The 18,630-nt window shown below is 49.7% G+C and overlaps 1 protein-coding gene across 3 annotated transcripts in view; it reads left to right on the top strand.

The window, feature by feature from the left end:
* RPTOR (regulatory associated protein of MTOR complex 1) overlaps positions 1 to 18,630 on the top strand; it is a 241,393-nt gene that overhangs the window by 39,660 nt on the left and 183,103 nt on the right. For all 3 annotated transcript variants that reach the window (XM_038741988.1, XM_038741989.1, XM_038741990.1), the window contains exon 3: positions 1,795 to 1,877. In XM_038741988.1, coding sequence (XP_038597916.1) covers positions 1,795 to 1,877 — 83 coding nt within the window. The remainder of the gene's footprint in view (positions 1 to 1,794; positions 1,878 to 18,630) is intronic.

Below are 18,630 nucleotides of genomic sequence, written 5' to 3' on the forward strand. Positions count from 1 at the left end.
CGCCGGGGGAGGGTCAGGCGAGGTCCCGCCGCAGCCTGCCCCGGGTGCCCCAGCAGGCCCTCTGACACCCCTCCCACCCCCTCGCCCCCTTCCCAATTCACCTCCATTCCCGGCCCCCCGAGATAGCCAGAGCATTGGTATTCCTTTGGGATCTGCTGTGTGCCTAACATTGCGCTGTGGGCTGCACAGAGATAACACGGGTGAGAATCGGTGTCCTTGGGCTCCCAGCTGGGGTCAATCAATCAATCAGTTGTATTTATTGAGCCCTTACTGTGTGCAGAGCACTGTACTAAGCGCTTGGGAAGTCCAAGTTGGCAACATATAGAGACAGTCCCTACCCAACAGTGGGCTCACAGTCTAGAAGGGGGAGACAGAGAACAAAACCAAACATATTAACAAAATAATATGTCAGGAGGGGAGGGCAGAGGGGATGGGCAACAGACCCCCCAAGCAATTCAAGCTCTTAGTCCAGTGCTCTGCACACAGTAAGCGCTCAATAAATACGACTGAATGAATGCCATTCACAGAGTGCTCAGTGTGCGCAAGGTGACGCGAGAGAAACCACATTCATTCGGTTGTATTTATTGAGCGCTGACTGTCCAGAGCACTGGACTAAGCACTTGGGGGAGGACAGCTCATCATCAATCGTATTGAGCGCTTACTATGTGCAGAGCACTGTACTAAGCGCTTGGGAAGTACAAATTGGCAACATATAGAGACAGTCCCTACCCAACAGTGGGCTCACAGTCTAAAAGTCCTTGGGGGAGGACAGCTGGACAATAAACAGACACATTCCCTGCCCGTAACGGGCTGACAGTTTAGAGGCGAAGTCAGACGTTCATAGAAATAAATGACAGAGATGGGCATAAGTGTTTTGGGGATTCATTCAATCGTATTTATTGAGCGCTTACTGTGTGCAGAGCACTGTACTAAGCGCTTGGGAAGTCCATGTTGGCAACATCTAGAGACGGTCCCTACCCAACAGTGGGCTCACAGTCTAGTAGGGGGAGACAGAGAACAAAACAAAACATTAACAAAATAAAATAAGCAGAATAAATATGTAAAAACATATATACATATATCCAGGTGCTGTGGGGAGGGGAAGGAGCAAGTCAGGGCGACTCAGAAGGGAGTGGGAGAAGAGGAAAGGGGGGCTTAGTCAGGGAAGGCCTCTTGGAGGAGACGGGCCTTCAGTACGGCTCTGAAGGGTGGGAGAGTCATTGTCTGTAAAATTTGAGGCGGAAAGGGAGTTCCAGAAGCAGGCCGTGGGCGAGCGGTCGGCGGCGAGATAGATGAGATGGAGGCGCAGTGAGAAGGTCCGCGGCATCAGAGGAGCAAAGTGTGCGGACTGGGTTGTAGAAGGAGAGTAGCGAGGTGACGGAGGAGGGGGCGACATGGTGGAGTCCTGCGAAACCGCCGGTGAGGGGTTTTTATTTGGTGCCGAGGCGGATGGGCAGCCACTGGAGCTTTTTGAGGAGAGGCATAACATGTCTCGACCGTTTCTGTGGAATCGGGCAGCAGGGCAAATTAGGGATTGGAGCGAGGAGAGGCAGAAGTTGAGAGGTCAGCAAGGAGAGTCGAAAGTGGCCAGAAGAGCTAAGTCTTGCCCACTGTCCCACAGCAGACATTCGGCGGAGCCGGGATTAGAATCCGGGTTCTCCCGGCTCCCAGGCCCGGGCTCTAGCCACTAGGCCACTCTGCCTCTCAAGGAATTCCTCAGCAGAGGCGGTCGAACAGAGGAGGAAAAGGGGCATATGTCGATATCCTATTTTTCCCCGCTTGTTGTCTTCTCAGATCCTCTGTCAATGGGTCCTCAGAAAGCCCTGGAAACCATCGGGGCAAATTTGCAGAAACAGTATGAAAACTGGCAGCCACGGGTAAGTGTGCCGACGGCTGGGGACGCGCGTGGGTGAGGGGTTGGGGGTTGGGGGGCCGCCTCACCGCGTCTGCTTATTTCTGCGCCGCTCCCTTTATTCATCTCCCCTCCCAGCCCCACACCACTTGGGTCCATATCTGTCCTGTACATATTGATATTACTGTCTGTCTCCCGCCTCTAGACTCTCGCTGTGGGCAGGGATCATATCTGATTATTCTTCTGTCGTCCTCTCCCAATTGCTTAGTCAATCAATCAATCAATCAATTGTATTTATTGAGTGCTTACTGTGTGCAGAGCACTGTACTAAGCGCTTGGGAAGTACAAGTTGGCAACATATAGAGACAGTCTCTACCTAACTGTGGGCTCACAGTATAGAAGGGGGAGACAGAGAACAAAACCAAACATATTAACAAAATAAAATAAATAGAATAGATATGTACAAGTAAAATAAATAGAATAATAAATATGTACAAACATATATACATATATATGACTATATATGTATATATGTATACACGACGGAAAGAATGAACGAATGAAATCAAAATGAGATGCCTCATATTTTGTTCATTCATTCATTCAATCGTATTGAGCGCTTACTGTGTGCAGAGCACTGTACTAAGCGCTTGGGAAGTACAAAGCAATATATATAGAGACGGTCCCTACCCAACAGCGGGCTCACAGTCTAGAAGGGGGAGACAGACAACAAAACAAAACATATTAACAAAATAAAATAAATGGAATAGTAAATGTGTACAAGTAAAATAGAGTAATAAATCTGTCCAAACATATATAGAGGTGCTGTGGGGAGGGGAAGGAGGTGAGGAAAAAGGGGGCTCAGCGTGGGAAGGCCTCCTGGAGGAGGTGAGCTCTCAGTAGGGCTTTGAAGGGAGGAAGAGAGCTAGCTTGGCGGATGTGCGTTCTCCCGAGACCTTCCGTCCCCCCGTTGTCTGCCAGCAGTCCGTCCTCGCGACCGGCTTCCTTGCCTCCCAACGCCTCGAAGATCCCGGTTATAATCCCGTTGTGGGCAGGGAATGTGTCTCCCTCGCCCAAGAGTTGAGCCCAGGGCTCTGCACGCATTAAGTGCTCCATCAGTTCCATTGATTGATGGATTGACAGATCAATTTTGGCTCCAGCTGTGTTTCGATGTGGCCAGTCAATCAGTAGCGTCCTGTTCTCGCTCCTGTTTGTGCTGTCCTTGTCCAATTATCCCTCTGCCTCCCGGGCTCAGACACTTGGGAGAAGCGAGAGCGAGTGGAAGGAGCGTCAGAGGGCCCGGCTTCTCCTCCCGGCTCCGCCTCTTGGGTGACCTTGGGCAAGCCACTTCACTTCTCTGAGCCTCAGTTCCGTCATCTGTAAAATGGGGATTAAGACTGTCAGCCCCCCGTGGGACAACCTGATCACCTTGTATCCCTCTCCAGCGCTTAGAACAGTGCTTTGCACATAGTAAGCGCTTAACAAATGCCATTATTGTTATGATTATTATGATTATCTGGGCCTCAGTTCCCTCACCTGCAGAATGGGGATTCAACACCCGTTCTTTCATTTGTTCAATCAGTGGTATTTAGTGAGCGCTTACTGTGTGCAAAGCACTGTACCAAATGCTTGGGAGAGTCCAATAGAACACTAAACAGACATATCCCCTGCCCATACTGAGCTTACAGTCTAGAGGGGGACACAAACATCAGTATAAAAAAAAAAGTACAGATTCATTCATTCAATCGTATTGAGCGCTTACTGTGTGCAGAGCACTGTACTAAGCGCTTGGGAAGTCCAAGTTGGCAACATATAGAGACGGTCCCTTCCCAAAAACAGCGGGCTCACTCCTCCTGAATTCGGACAGGGACTGTGTCAGACTCGAATAACTTGTATCTCTGTCCCAGCGCTTGACACACAGAAAGTGCTTAACAAATGCCGTTAAGGAAAAAAACAAGAGTGATTAAACCAGGAGACTGCAAATGGATGAGTGTTGTTTTTTTTGTTTTTTTTTGTGCTCTGCCATCTCTCCAGATTGGTAGGCGGGGGGAAGGACTGTCAGATGGATTTGAGCCAGTTCAAAAACAAAAAACAAAAAACCAAAGCAGTGCCCTGAGGTCATCTCGGTTGCCACTCGGGTTTTGTAACGGAATGACTAATTGATTATGAAACACTGCCGTGCCATTCAGGGTTCGCTCCCTGCTATGCGTTTCAGAGTCATTTATCTCACCGTGAGGTAATGGATTGTTGCTCTTCCAAGGCAGCTTGGAGTATTTATTCCCCAGTGGGTTTTATTCTATTTATCTTTTTTTAAGGCACGGAATTCTCCACCCGTAAGGGGTGATCATTGCGATCATTGAACCATTCGATCGTATTTCATCCAGCTGTATTTATGGAGCGCTTACCGTGTGCGGAGCGCTGTACTAAACTCGGGGGAGAGTACTATAGAACCGTAGACGGACACGTTGCCCGCCCACAACGACTTTACGGTCTAGGATCGACATTCAACGCCTCCACCTTGGGTAGCCGTTTTCAGAGAGGGGCCCTTAACGGTAAAGAGAATATCTGAGAGTTTGACAAGCGCTCGCTTTGTGCCAAGCACCGTATTAAGCTCTGGATACAAGATCATCAGGTCCCGCAGTCATCATCATCAATCGTATTTATTGAGCGCTTACTATGTGCAGAGCACTGTACTAAGCGCTTGGGAAGTACAAGCTGGCAACATATACAGTCCCTACCCAGCAGTGGGCTCACAGTCTAAAAGGGGGAGACAGAGAACAAAACCAAACATACTAACAAAATAAAATAAATAGAATAGATGTGTACAAGTAAAATAAATAAATAGAGTAATAAATATGTACAAACATATATACAGTCGAAAGTAGGAGGGAGAACAGGGATTAATCCCCTTTTTCCAGATAGTGGGAACCGAGGCCTGGAGGAAGGGAAGTGACGGGAGGCACGTGGCGAAGCCGGAGTTAGAATCCAAGACTCCCGGTTCCCAGGCCCGCGCTCTTTCCAGTGGGCCAAGCTGCTCCCCTTTTAGACTGTGAGCCCACTGTTGGGTCGGGACCGTCTCTATATGTTGCCAACTTGTACTTCCCAAGCGCTTAGTACAGTGCTCTGCACACAGTAAGCGCTTAATAAATATGATTGATTGATTGATTCCCTCAGGGTTTGTTTTGGGTGCAGGGTAGGGCGGGAGATTTTTCAGAAGGCAGGACGGTGGGCAGAGCAGATATAGGACCCGTCGGCCATTCCGGGATGATTGTCCCGGCGCTTGCTGGGAAAACCAGGAATTGATATGTTCACACCACCCTCATCCCCGCGGCACTTACGTCAGATCTGTCGGACTGTCTCTATATGTTGCCAATTTGTACTTCCCAAGCACTTAGTACAGTGCTCTGCACATAGTAAGCGCTCAATAAATACGATTGATGATGATGATGATTCGTCTGCGTGCCTGCCGACTCTGTCGTGTGGGACCTGGGTTCATTCATTCATTCGATCGTATTTATTGAGCGCTTACTGTGCGCCGAACACTGTACTGAGCGCTTGGGAGAGGACAGCAGAACAATAAACAGACACGTTCCCTACCCACGATAAGCTTATAGTCTTCTGGTCCTCAGAGGCCCTGGGTTTTCCTCCCTTATCTCTGCCCCGTATCTGCCCTGCCCACAGTAAGTGCTCAATAAATACGATTGATTGATTGATTGATTGCTCGTTGCGGGCAGGGAATGTGTCCGTTTATGGTTACATTGTATTCTCCCAAGCACTTAGCGCAGTGCTTTGCACACGGTAAGTGCTCAATGAATACGATTGACTGAATGAATGCCTGCCATGTGATCGTGGGCAAGTCACTTTGCTTCTCTGGGCCTCGGTTGCCCCATCTGTAAAATGGGGATGCAGTTCCCCTCCCTCCTAGTTTCATTCATTCAGTCGTATTTATTGAGTGCTTACTGTGTGCGGAGCACTGGACTAAACGCTTGGGAAGTCCAAGTTGGCAACATATAGAGCCGGTCCCTACCCAACAGTGGGCTCACAGTCTAGAAGGAGTGGGAGCCCCACGGGGGGAATGGGCTGCGGCAGACAGACCTCTAACTTTGCGTCTACCCCAGCGGTTCGAACGGTGCTTGGCACAGAGCGAGCGCTTAGCAGATACCTTAGTTCCGTCTCAGTCCGCTCATGGGGATACCGGTTCGTTGATTATTAACCGAGTGGCTTTTGTTTACGTTCATCATTTGCGTCTGAGCCCTGACCATTTCATCCGGGATTTGGGGGTAAACTGTTTGAGCAGCGTGGCTCAGTGGAAAGAGCCCGGGCTTTGGAGTCAGGTCATGGGTTTGAATCCCGGCTCTGCCACATGTCTGCTGTGTGACCTTGGACAAGTCACTTAACTTCTCTGAGCCTCAGTTACTCCATCTGTAAAATGGAGATTAAGACTGTGAGCCCCATGTGGGATAACTTGATCACCTTGTATCCCCCCCAGCGCTTAGAACAGTGCTTTGCACATAGTAAGCGCTTAACAAATGCCATTATTATTATTATTATTATTATTATTATTATTATTATTATTATTTGAGGACAGAGAGGCTGTCCGTCCTTTACCTCCATGGGACATTCCCAAGCCCCAAGCGCAGAAAGAACCCTGCATAGAGTTGGCCTTCAAGAAGCCGCGTGGCTAGTGGAAAGAGCCCGGGCCCCTGAAGTCAGGGAACCTGGCTTCTCATCCCGGCTTGGCCACTTGTCTACCTTGGGCGAGTCGTTTCCCTTCTCTGGGCCTCAGTTCCCTCATCTGTAAAATGGGGATTGAGACTCTGAGCCCCACGTGGGACAACCAGATTACCTTGTATCTACCCCAGTGCCTAGAACAGTGTGTTTGGCACATAGTAAGTGCTTAGCAAGGACAGCTTTGGAGTCAGAGGTCGTGGGTTCAAATCCCAGCTCTCCTGACTGTCAGCTGGGTGACTTTGGGCAAGTTACTTCACTTCTCTGGGTCTCAGTTACCTCTTCTGGAAAATGGGGGTTAAAACTGTGAGCCCTCCATGGGACAACCTGATCACCTTGTAACCTCCCCAGCGCTCAGAACAGTGCTTTGCACATAGTAAGCACTTAACAAATACCATCGTTATTATTATTATTACCATAATTATTGTTCTTAGTAGTAATAGCAGTAGTGGTAGTATTCTAATCCCGGCTTTACACTTGCCTGCTGTGTGCCCTTGGGCGCTGTATTAAGCGCTTAGTATGTTTCAGGTACTGTTCTAAGCGCTGGGGTAGCTAGAGACAAATCAGGCCTGGCACCCTCCCCATCATCCGTGGAGATCAGAGTTTGGGAGGGAGAATAAGTAATGATAATTAATAACCATAACGATGGTGTTTATTAAGCGCTTACTGTGTGTCTAGGACTGTTCTAAGTGCCGGTCTAGATAGGAGATAATCAGGTTGGACGCAGTATTGAGTCCCCATTTAAAAGTTGAAGAAACCGAGGCACAGAGAAGCGAAGCGCCTTGCCCAAGTCACACAGCAGGAGGATGAGAACCCGTGTCCTCCGACACCCAGGAGGCCTTACCAGACTGAGCCCCTTCCTTCCTCTCCCCCTCGTCCCCGTCTCCATCCCCCCCCATCTTACCTCCTTCCCTTCCCCACAGCACCTGTATATATGTATATATGTTGGTACATATTTATTACTCTATTTATTTATTTATTTGTTTTATTTGTACATATCTATTCTATTTATTTTATTTTGTTAGTATGTTTGGTTTTGTTCTCTGTCTCCCCCTTTTAGACTGTGAGCCCACTGTTGGGTAGGGACTGTCTCTATATGTTGCCAATTTGTACTTCCCAAGCGCTTAGTACAGTGCTCTGCACATAGTAAGCGCTCAATAAATACGATTGATGATGATGATGACACCCAGGCCCGGGCTCTTTCCACTAGGCCATGCTGCTTCCGATGAAGGATGTCCAGTCACGTTCATCACTCTGAAATGTTCTTGTATCAAAGCGAATCCGTAGAATTTCTGAGTTGGCCTCAGTTGGATCCAGCCAGTGGGTTTTCCTGCAGTGAGATTTTCTTGAAATGTAACTCATCAGGAGGAGACAGGGTCTCTGTTCGGGGCCATTCCATTTTCTCCTCGGGTGTGACAAGTTGGTCTCTCATCTCCGATTTCTTATTTGTCAGGAAACAGGCGCATCTCTCTCTGATTTCCCCGGAAGGGGCCGAATTTTATCATGATGTTTGCTAAGCCCTTATTGTGCGTCAAGCAGCGTTGTAAGTGCCGAGGTGTATGCAGGTCTACCTCTAGACAAGGACTGTAAGTTCGTTGTGGGCAGGGAACGTGTCTGTTTATTGTTGCATGAGACTCTCCCAAGTGCTTAGTGTCTGTTTATTGTTGCATGAGACCTCCCAAGTGCTTAGTACAGTGCTCTGGACACAGCAAGCGCTCAATAAAAACGATTGAATGATTACAAGTCGATCAGGTTGCGCACAGTCCTTATTCCCCAGTTCAAGTAGGAGGGAGGACAGGTACCGGATCCCCGTTTTACAGTTTAGGAAACTGAGTCACAGAGAAGTCACGCAGTGGACACCTGGCAGAGCCGGGACCAGAACCTAGGTCCTCTGATTACTGGGCCGCCCTGCTTCCCTCAACCAGGCCTCTCGATTTCCAACCTTAGGACCAGGAAGAAAGTCTTTCTGCCCGCCAAATATCTGTCCCATTTAGCTAACAGGCGTTGACGAGGGAATAGGCAGAGAATCAAGATGCTAACCGCAATGTTAACCGCCGCTTGTCCACTTTGTGACCTCGGACAAGTCACTTCTCTTCTCTGGCCCCTGTTTCCTCATCTCTAAAACGGGGATGAAGACTGTGAGCTCCGTGTCCAGCCAGATTAGTTTGGATCTACACCTCAGCGCTCCATACATCGCCTGGCACGTAGTAAACGCTTCACAGATACCATAATAGAAATGTTCTTTCACTCATCGTTTTTCTACGAAGGGCAGGCACGTCCGGGGAGAGGACGATAGAGCAGTTAACAGACATCCCCTGCCAACCACGTGCCGACGACGGTCTTGCAGAACGGCGCCTCTGCTCTGGTCCTGGGCTTACGATCCCTTTTCCCCAACAAGCCATTTTCTGCAGGAAGTGCTAACGGAACGTCATCGATTTTTTAATTTTTTAAATTTTTCTCCTCCCTTCCCCCGGCAAACGATTCAAATTCCCCGCTTCCAACTGGGCCACCGCCCCTCCGGAGGCGATGAATCACCCCAGGCCTCCTGACCGTCTGGGTGACGTCAGTCGATCGATCAGGATCAGTCACAATCCGAAATAATCATCCTAGCGCCTACGCGGGAATAACCATTCAGATCCCTCGGAGCATGGCAAAGAAAACACACCTTTACTACTAATAACGGAGCTGGGGAACATTTTTATGATTATTATCGTTATTACCATCATCATTATTACTGTTATGGTATTAGTTAAATGCCTACTATTTAGGCATTTAGAACAGCGCTTTGCACATAGTAAGCGCTTAACAAATGCCATTATTATTATTATTTGTCAAGCGCTGGAGTAGCCACAAGTTAATCAGTTTGGACACAGCCCCTTCTCCCACATGGGGCTCCCAGTCTAAGCAGGAAGGAAAACAGGTATTTAATCCCCATCCTGGTAGGGGCGAGGAGACCGAGGCCCAGAGCCGTGAAGTGACTCTCCCGAAGTCAGCCGGCAAGCCATCGCCCGAGCCGGGAAGGGAAGCAGCGTGGCTCAGTGGAAAGAGCGCGGACTCGGGAGTCCGAGGTCGTGGGTTCGAATTCCGGCTCCCCCACCCATGGGCTGTGTGATTTTGGGCAAGTCACTTCCCTTCTCTGGGCCTCGGTTACCTCATCTGTAAAACGGGGATGAAGAGTGGGAGCCCAGTGGGACAACCTGGTTACGTTATGTCTACCTCATTGCTTAGGACAGTGCTTGGCACTTAGTAAGCGTTTAACAGATGCCATCGCTATTGACCCAAGTCCTCTGGTGCCTAGGCCACACTACCTCCCCGGGCGGAGGCTACCGTTGTCCAGCTGACGGGGATGGCGGGGGGTGGGACACTGCGGGGAAGGGGGCGGTCAGCCAGGCCGGCTTCTCCAAGTGGCGGGGGGCGATGGCCCTCCTCGGCCCGGGTGGTCCGGCCTCGTAAATCCCGAACCCTTTGGAAGCAGCGCGGAGCTCCCCGCCTCCCACTTTATCACACTCCACAGGGCTCTTGAGTTTTCTGCAGTAATAAAGCGAGGTTCCTCTGCCATGTGCAATAAAACAATGGGAGCGTTATTGAATTTCCCAGGCCTTTGATGCAAGCGCTGATAGATCCGAGCCTTAGAGTCCGTCCGTCCGTCCGTCCGGTCTCTCCACCCCGCGATTTCCACTCGACCCCCTCGGTCGCCCGCCGGGGGGAAGTGGGGGAGCCCATCGGCGGCCGTAGGAAGAGGCTTCGGGCTTCCCGGCCGGCAGCTGACCGGGAACAAAGCCGGGAAGGCTTTGAAGATAGATCCCGGGCCCAGGAGTCAGAAGGTCGTGGGTTCTAATCCCGGCTCCGCCACTTAATAATAATAATCAATCAGTCAATCAATTGTATTTATTGAGCGCTTACTTTGTGCAGAACACTGTACTAAGCTCTTGGGAAGTACAAGTTGGCAACATATAGAGACAGTCCCTACCCAACAGTGGGCTCACAGACTAAATAATAATAATAATGAGGGCATTTAGTAAACACTTACTATGTGCAAAGCACTGTTCTAAGCGCTGGGGAGGTTACAGGGTGATCAGGTTGTCCCAAGGGGGGCTCACAGTCTTAATCCCCATTTTACAGATGGGGTCACTGAGGCCCAGAGAAGTTAAGTGACTCACCCAAAGCCACACAGCTGACAATTGGCGGAGACGGGATTTGAACCCATGGACTCTGACTCCAAAGCCCGGGCTCCTTCCACTGAGCAACGCGGCTTCTCCTGTCTGCTGGGTGACCTTGGGCAAGTCGCTTCTCTTCTCTGGGCCTCAGTGACCCCATTTGAAAAATGAGGATTGCGACCGGGAGCCCCATGTGGGACAGGGATTGTGTCCAACTCAATTTGCTTGTATCCGTCCCGGCACTTAGTACAGTGCCTGGCACGTAGTAAGCACTTAATACCATTATTATTATTGAAGATCCCATTGGGTGAGTGGGGAGCTAAAGCAGCTGGGCCTAGTGGATAGAGCCCAGCCCGGGACCTGCGTTTGAATCCTGGCTCCGCTGCTTGCCTGTCGTGTGACTTGGGCAAGCCATTTCACCTCTCTGGGCCTCACTTCCCTTGTCTGAAAACTGTTGCCAGCTTGTACTTCCCAAGCGCTTAGTCCAGTGCTCTGCACACAGTAAGCGCTCAATAAATGAGCTTGAATGAATGAAAAAAATGGGGATAAAGATTGTGAGCCCCATATGGTATATGGACTGTGTCCAACCTGATTAGCTTGGGTTTACCCCGGTGCTTAGTTAACAGTGCCTGGCACATAATCAGAGATTAACAAACACCATAAAACCAAACAAATAAAAAAACAGTGCCTGGCACATAATCAGAGCTTAACAAATACCATAAAACCAAACAAACAAAAAAACCGACTTTGCTGTATTGTCCTCTCCCAAGCACTCAGTACAATGCCCTGCACACAGTTAGCTTTTAATAAGTACCATTGACTGACTGATAGACTCTCAGTTCATTCAGGGCAAGGGTTGTGTCTACCAACCCTGTTGTACTGTCTCCCCCCAAGCGCTTAGAACAGTCCCCTGCACAGAGTGAGCATTCAATCATCATCATCATCAATCGTATTTATTGAGCGCTTACTGTGTGCAGAGCACTGTACTAAGCGCTTGGGAAGTACAAGTTGGATAAATACCTTTGATTGACTTATTGAGGTAGATGATTGTTTGGAGAGAGTCATCGCAGGACCTAAAGGTACTGCCACTGTGGTTGTGTTTTTTTTGTATTTTGTTGTTTTTTTGTGTAGTGGGGATGGGAGAGGGCACAGCTACGAGACAGACGACCCCTTATGAGGCCATTTTGATGTAAAAAGGGCTCTAAAGACACCCCCACAGATGATTTCTCCCTTCCTGAAAGTCTCCACGCTCCAGTTCTAGCTGGCAGGCTTTGTCGGGTCTCTTCCTCCATAATTTATCGGCCTGCCACGCCGCTTGAAGTATCCCTTCTGATGAAATTTAAGACTCTGCTCTACCTCCTCGCCTCCCCGTAAACGCGTTTTGCTGCAGGAGGGGACAGAGGGAGAGAGAGGCCGCCCGAGCCAGGTGTCATCGCAGCTGCAAAATACTGCAGTTAAAGGGAATTCAGGCGTTTGATCGCGCGTCTCCGGCGAAAGTTTTTTTTTGGGTGACGGGAGGGAGACGTGCAGTGAGGAATCGAAGGCAGGAATTTTCCCCACGAAGGAAGATTCCCGCCAGGTCGGGGCGGAGGTAATTTGGGGGCCGGCGGCGGGAGAGAGGAACGAATGGGAAAAGAATCCGTCTGCTGTTCCAGATCTTTTCCTTCCCAGAAATCGGGAGGAATTAAAGACACGTCACGTCCACTGGGGTTTAATCGGCGTCGCTTGCGGCGGAAGATCATCAATCTGTCGGTCGATCGGGATTCATCGAGCGCCTACTTCTTCTCTCTTTTTTTTTAATGGTATTTATTGAGCGCTTACGATGTGTCAGGCACTGTTTTAAGCGCCGGGGTAGATACAAGCTAATCAGGTTGGATACAGTCACTGTCCCACATGGGGCTCACACTCTTCATCCTCATTTTCCAAATGAGGGAAGCGAGGCCCAGAGAAGTGAAGGGACTCGCCCAAGATAACCCAGCGGACAAGTGGCAGAGTTGGGATGAGAACCAGGCCCTACTGATTTCCGGGCCCTAACTATTATGCCACACGGCTTCCATGCTGCCAACTGTGTGCAGAGCACTGTCCTAAGCGCTTGGGAAAGGGCACCCTGCCCACGAGTGGCATGCAGACTAAGGTTGGGTACAGGATACCTTTGGGACTCCTCCCGTATTTGAGGAGATGAAGCAGTGTGGCCTAGTGGAAAGACCCGGGCCTTTGAGACAGAGGAGGGGGCCCCTCTATTCCAGAAGCTCGTTATGGGCAGGGAAACATTCCCTTTTATTGTCCCCTCCCAAGCGCTCAGTACAGTGCTCTGCACACAGTAAGCGCTCAGCAGATTCCACCGATTGACTGACTGGAAGTCAGAGGGTCTTTGTTCTAGACCGGGGCCCACCGTTTGTCGGCTGTGTGACCTGGGAAGAGTCGCTTCATTTCCCTGGGCCTCAATTCCCTCATCTGGAAAATGGGGATTAGGGGTATGAGCCCCATGTGGGACAGGAACTGCGTCCAAACTGATTAGCTTGTGCCTAGCCCAGCCATTTAGCGCACAGTAAACGCTTAACCGCCAGAGAAGCCGCATGGCGAAGTGGTTAGAACCCCAGCCTGGGAGACAGAAAGTCATGGGTTCTAATCCCCGCTCCGCCACTTGTCTGCCGGGTGACCTTGGGCAAGTCACTTCACTTCTCCGGGCCTCCATTACCTCCTCTGGAAAATGGGGATCGAAGCTGTGAGCCCCACGTGGGACGGGGACGGTGTCCATCCTGATATGCTTGTATCCAACCCCGGCGCTTAGTACGGTGCCCGCACATAGTAAGCACTTAACCGATAGGGTAATTCTTATCATCAACCAAATCCCATTATAAAAGAAAATGGGGGAAAGCCATCAAAACTGACACCGCCCGCCCATCCGTCGTCTCTCCCTTCCGTAGCCTTCTGATGTGACATTTCGAAGTTACCCGTGTGGCAGGAAATTCAGCATGTTCCCCGTCGGAGATCCGAGGGACAGGCGTGGCTGGTTGTGGATTGGGAATGTGTTGGTTTATTGTTTTGAGTCCAGTGCTCCCCACACAGTAAGCGCTCAGTAAATAGAATTGAACAGATGAATGTGGTAGCCTCTTTGGGGGCACAGGAGAAGCCCTGAATGGGCGTCAGAGGGAGGCCCGTTTCTCCACGGGTCTTGGTGGAGCCGGCTAATCGGAGAATCATCTTCCTCCCCTCCCCGGGCCCATCGTGTCCAACTCACACAAGCCGGAGCAGCCCACGCTTTCTCCGAGCCGTCGAGCCGCTAATCAGGGAATTGATTTTTAGGGATTCAGCTGATTTCTCACCTCCGAATCGTTTCCATCGATTTTGCTTTAAAAAATAGGTTTTGCCTTCTTACCATTTTCTGGCCGAGCGGACTCTTCAGGGTACAAACCCATCCAGATTCCGTGGGATCGACACAAGCCGCTGTCTCTTCTTCTCCGTTCCCCTGCATTAATTTATTTAACTGTTTTTTTTTCTCCCTGGCTAAACTGTGTGCTCCTTGAAGGCAGAGACAGCATATTCTAACCCTGGTGTTCCACAGGCACACGGTACATGCTCTAGGTTCATTTTATTTTATGTTACGTTTTGTTGTTTTATTTTTTTATGGTATTTGATAAGCCTCTATTTGTACATCCTCTAGAGTTGAAAGCTAGTTTGTGGTCAGGGAACGTGTCTACCAACTCCTAAGCTGTTCAGTTCAGTGCTCCGCACACAATAAATGCTCAATAAATACCATTGATTTAAGCGCTCGCTTGGTGCTTACTATGTGCCAAGCACCTTTGTAAGCGCTGGGGTAGATACAAGATGACGACTTCAGAGATTGGCCCTGTCCCTTGTACTTCCCAAGCGCTTAGTACAGTGCTGTGCCCACAGTAAGCGCTCAGTAAATACGATTGAAGGAATGAATGAATGAATGAATACAAGATCATCGGCTTTGAAGTACTCAACCACCTCGCCCCCTCCTACCTCACTTCGCTGCTCTCTTATTTCAACCCAGCCTGCCCGCTTTGCTCGATAATGCCAGCCTTCTCTCTCCACCTCCATTTTGTCTCTCTTGCTGCTGACCTCTCGCCCACGTCTTGTCTCTGGCCCGGAGCATCCTTCCTCTTCATATCCGACAGATCGTCAGTCTCCCCACCTCCCAAACCTTACTGAAGGCACTTCTTCTCCAAGAGGCCTCCCCTGACTAAACCAGCATTCCCTCTTCTCCCACTCCCTTCTGTGTTGGCCTGATTTTCTCCTCACCTCAGCCTCACACCTATGTCTGTAATTTATTTATATTAATGTCTCTTCCTTGTTCTCCTCTTCTTCATCCTCCTTGTCTTTGTCCTCCTCCTGCTCCTCCTCTTCCTCCACTGTTAAGGGCTTACTATGTGCCAAGCACCTTTGTAAGCACTGGGGTAGATGCAAGATGACGACTTCAGAGATTGTCCCTGTCCCACGTAGGGCTTGCAGTCTAAATTGGAGGGAAGAAGATTGACCCCCCCATTTTGCAGATGAGGGAACTGAGGCCCCGAGACGTGAAGTGACTTGCCCAAGGTCATCCGGCCGATACATGGTGGAGCTGGGACTAGAACCCAGGTCCTCCGACTCCGAAGCCCGGGTTCTTCCCGCTAGGCCATGATGCTTCTCTGTCCCATCCATCCACCCGCCCACCCCTCATCCATCCATCATCCATCCATCCGTCCATCATCCATCCGTCCATCATCTTGAATCTGGCACATCCCGCTCATGGTTCTCTCTCGCCTCCTCCGTCACCTCCTGCCTCGCTTTTTCCCTTTCCCCTTCTTAGCTGCCAAGGTTTGCTCAGTTCGCAGTGTTTTTGGCTCGGTGACAGACTACGAACAAGGAGCCGTAGCCTACGGCAAAACTGTAGGCAGGATGGCACACAGTTTACATAATTCAGTAACCGGTGGCAAGTACTTTGCAGCATATGCTCATCAAATTTACATGAATTATCGAAATCTGGTGGTTTGTGCTTTAGCGGTTGCATTTTTGACGGTGACTTTAATTGCTCATTGTCCAAAATGTTCAAGTTGCACCTGTTACTAATGGAAATTAGAGTTTCAGTTTGACCCTGGATTTAATAATGCCCTTCTGTTGTTTGCGCTCCCTTCTCTCCCTCCCCCACCTCCCTTCCCTCTTTCTCTTTCTCTCTCTCCCTCTCTCCCTCCCTCCTTCTCTGTATCTCAACCTCTTCATCTTCCCTACTTCACAAGCCTCTCACTTCTGAAATTTGGTATAGTCTATTGCTAGGAATCCTGATCGGTGCCATTACCAGTATTTCGGGTGTCCTTCCCCGTGAATGAAATGTAGATTAATCCGATTTGTGGGGGGCTCTTCCTGCTGCTGCTGCCCGTTTCCCCCAGACTCAGTTTCCCTTGGCAACGTGGCCTGTTCATTTTCTTTTCCCTTTGGTCAAGAGGCAGTCGGAGGCATAAGTAGCTTTCCCGCCCGGTGTCTGTATTGGCGACGACTCTCGCTCGCTGGGGAACGGGGGCCTGGCGTGGTTTTGTCCGTGGAAATAGATTACTCTGGGCTCTGAGATATCTACTGAGTGCCCTTCATCCTCCTCCACGTTTCCCACCACCTTCCTCCTGGGGAAGTTCCTTCTTCCAGCGGCCAGGGGGGCTTTGGCTCATTCATCTTTCCACCAGTCGCTTACATAATAATAATAATAATAATAATAATAATAATAATAATAATAGTATTTGTTAAGCGCTTACTATGTGCAAAGCACTGTTCTAAGCACTGGGGAGGTTACAAGGTGATCAGTTTGTCCCAAGGGGGGCTCACGGTTTTAATCCCCATTTTACAGATGAGGTAACTGAGGCACAGAGAAGTTAAGTGACTTGCCCAGAGTCACACAGCTGACAAGCGGCGGAGAGCTGGGATTTGAACCCATGACCTCTGACTCCAAAGTCCGGGCTCTTTCCATTGAGCCACGCTGTACAAGATTTACATTTGCCTCTAAACCCCTCTAGACTGTCAGCTCGTTGTGGGCAGAGAATGTGCCTGTTTTATTGTTCTATTGACTCTCTCCAATGCTTAGTTCAGTGCTCAGCACACAATAAGCGCTCAATAAATAGGACTGGCTGACCGACCGACCCCTCATCGTGTTAGATTCCACAGCAAAAACCAGTACTCTTAAACTGTAGACTGTAAGCTCATTGCGGGTGGGGAACGTGCCTGCTAGCTCCATTATATTGTTGTATTGTCCTCTCCCAAGCGCTTAGTACAGTGCGCTGCACACAGTTAAGTGCCCAGTGAATATAATAGATGGATTGATTGATGGAAACAAGGGACGGGTGGAGGGAAGAAAATTTGTAGTGGGGTAAAAGTTCTCTCCCCACTCCTGTTAAATGCAGAAAAGATAAACGAGTCTCACCAAGAAGCCTGTGTTTCCTGGAAATTTGGGAAAAGATCCCACAGTAAGCGCTTAATATATAACCATTGCTTCTGATTGATCTGACCATCTCCCTCTCCCCTTTATCTGTTCTTCCCCATCTTTCCCCACCCCTCCCTCGTCCTTTCCCCCCATGCCTTTTCCCTCTCCCCACTCCTCAATCAGTCAGCCATATCTATTGAGCACTTACTGTCTGCCGAGCACTGTGCTAAGTGCTTGGAAGAGTCCGAGGTAACCGTCAGTAGAGTCATTCCCTGTCCACGGTGCAGTGTGTCTCCCCGGCTCCCTCATTCCCTTTCCCCATGATCTGACCCCACCAGATAATAACAATAATAATAATAATAATAATAATAATGATGGCATTTTTTAAGGGCTTACTCTGTGTGAAGCACTATTCTAAGCTCCCGGGGCATATATGAGGTGATCAGGTTGTCCCACGGGGGGCTCACAGTCTTAATCCCCATTTTACAGATGAGGTAACTGAGGCACAGAGAAGTTAAGTGACTTGCCCAAAGTCACACAGCTGACAAGCGGCGGAGCCGGTCCAGGGACTTGTCGCTGCGTTACCTTGGCCAAGTCATTTGGTTTCTTTGGGCCTCACTTCCCTCGTGGGCAGAACGGGGATTCAATCCCTGTTCTCTCTCCACCTTAGACTGCGAGCCCCAGGTGGGACCCGATGATCTTGGATTGACCCCTGCGCTTAGTAGAGTGCTTGGCACATAGTAAGCGCTTCACAAATACCACCAGTGTTATCATTATTCCATTTAGAGCGATCTCGAGCAGGAGAGAACCTCACATTGTCCAAAAGACACCAAGGAAGGGAGCTGTACCATGGCAGGGACCGTCTCTGACCCGACCATCTTGTCTCTCCCACACCGCTTCGTACAGTGCCTGGCAAGTAGTAAGTGCTTAACAAATACCATTTTAAAAGACGAATAAACAACAACTATGGTATTTGTTAAGCACTTACTGTGCGCCAAGTACTATTCTAAGTGATGGGGTAGATCCAAGCTAATCGGGTCGGACGTAGTCCCTGTCCCAGTGGGGCTCATAGTCTTCATCCCCATTTTCCAGATGAGGGAACTGAGGCCCAGAGATGGTAACTGACTCATCTCGTCTCTCCCACACCGCTTAGTACAGTGCCTGGCAAGTAGTAAGTGCTTAGCAAATACCATTTTAAAAAGACAAGTAAACAACAACTATGGTATTTGTTAAGCACTTACTGTTCTCCAAGTACTATTCTAAGTGATGGGGTAGATCCCAGCTAATCGGGTCGGACGTAGGCCCTGTCCCACGTGGGGCTCATAGTCTTCATCCCCATTTTCCAGAGGAGGGAACTGAGGCCCAGAGATGGCAACTGACTCACCCGAAGTCACTCAGCAGACTAGTGACAGAGCTGGGATGAGAACCCCGGTCCTTCGGACTCCCGCTAGGCCACGACCGACCGGGGCCACCGGGTTTGG

This window comes from Tachyglossus aculeatus, unplaced genomic scaffold (genome assembly GCF_015852505.1).
Source record: "Tachyglossus aculeatus isolate mTacAcu1 unplaced genomic scaffold, mTacAcu1.pri SUPER_34, whole genome shotgun sequence".
Lineage (NCBI taxonomy): Eukaryota > Metazoa > Chordata > Mammalia > Monotremata > Tachyglossidae > Tachyglossus > Tachyglossus aculeatus.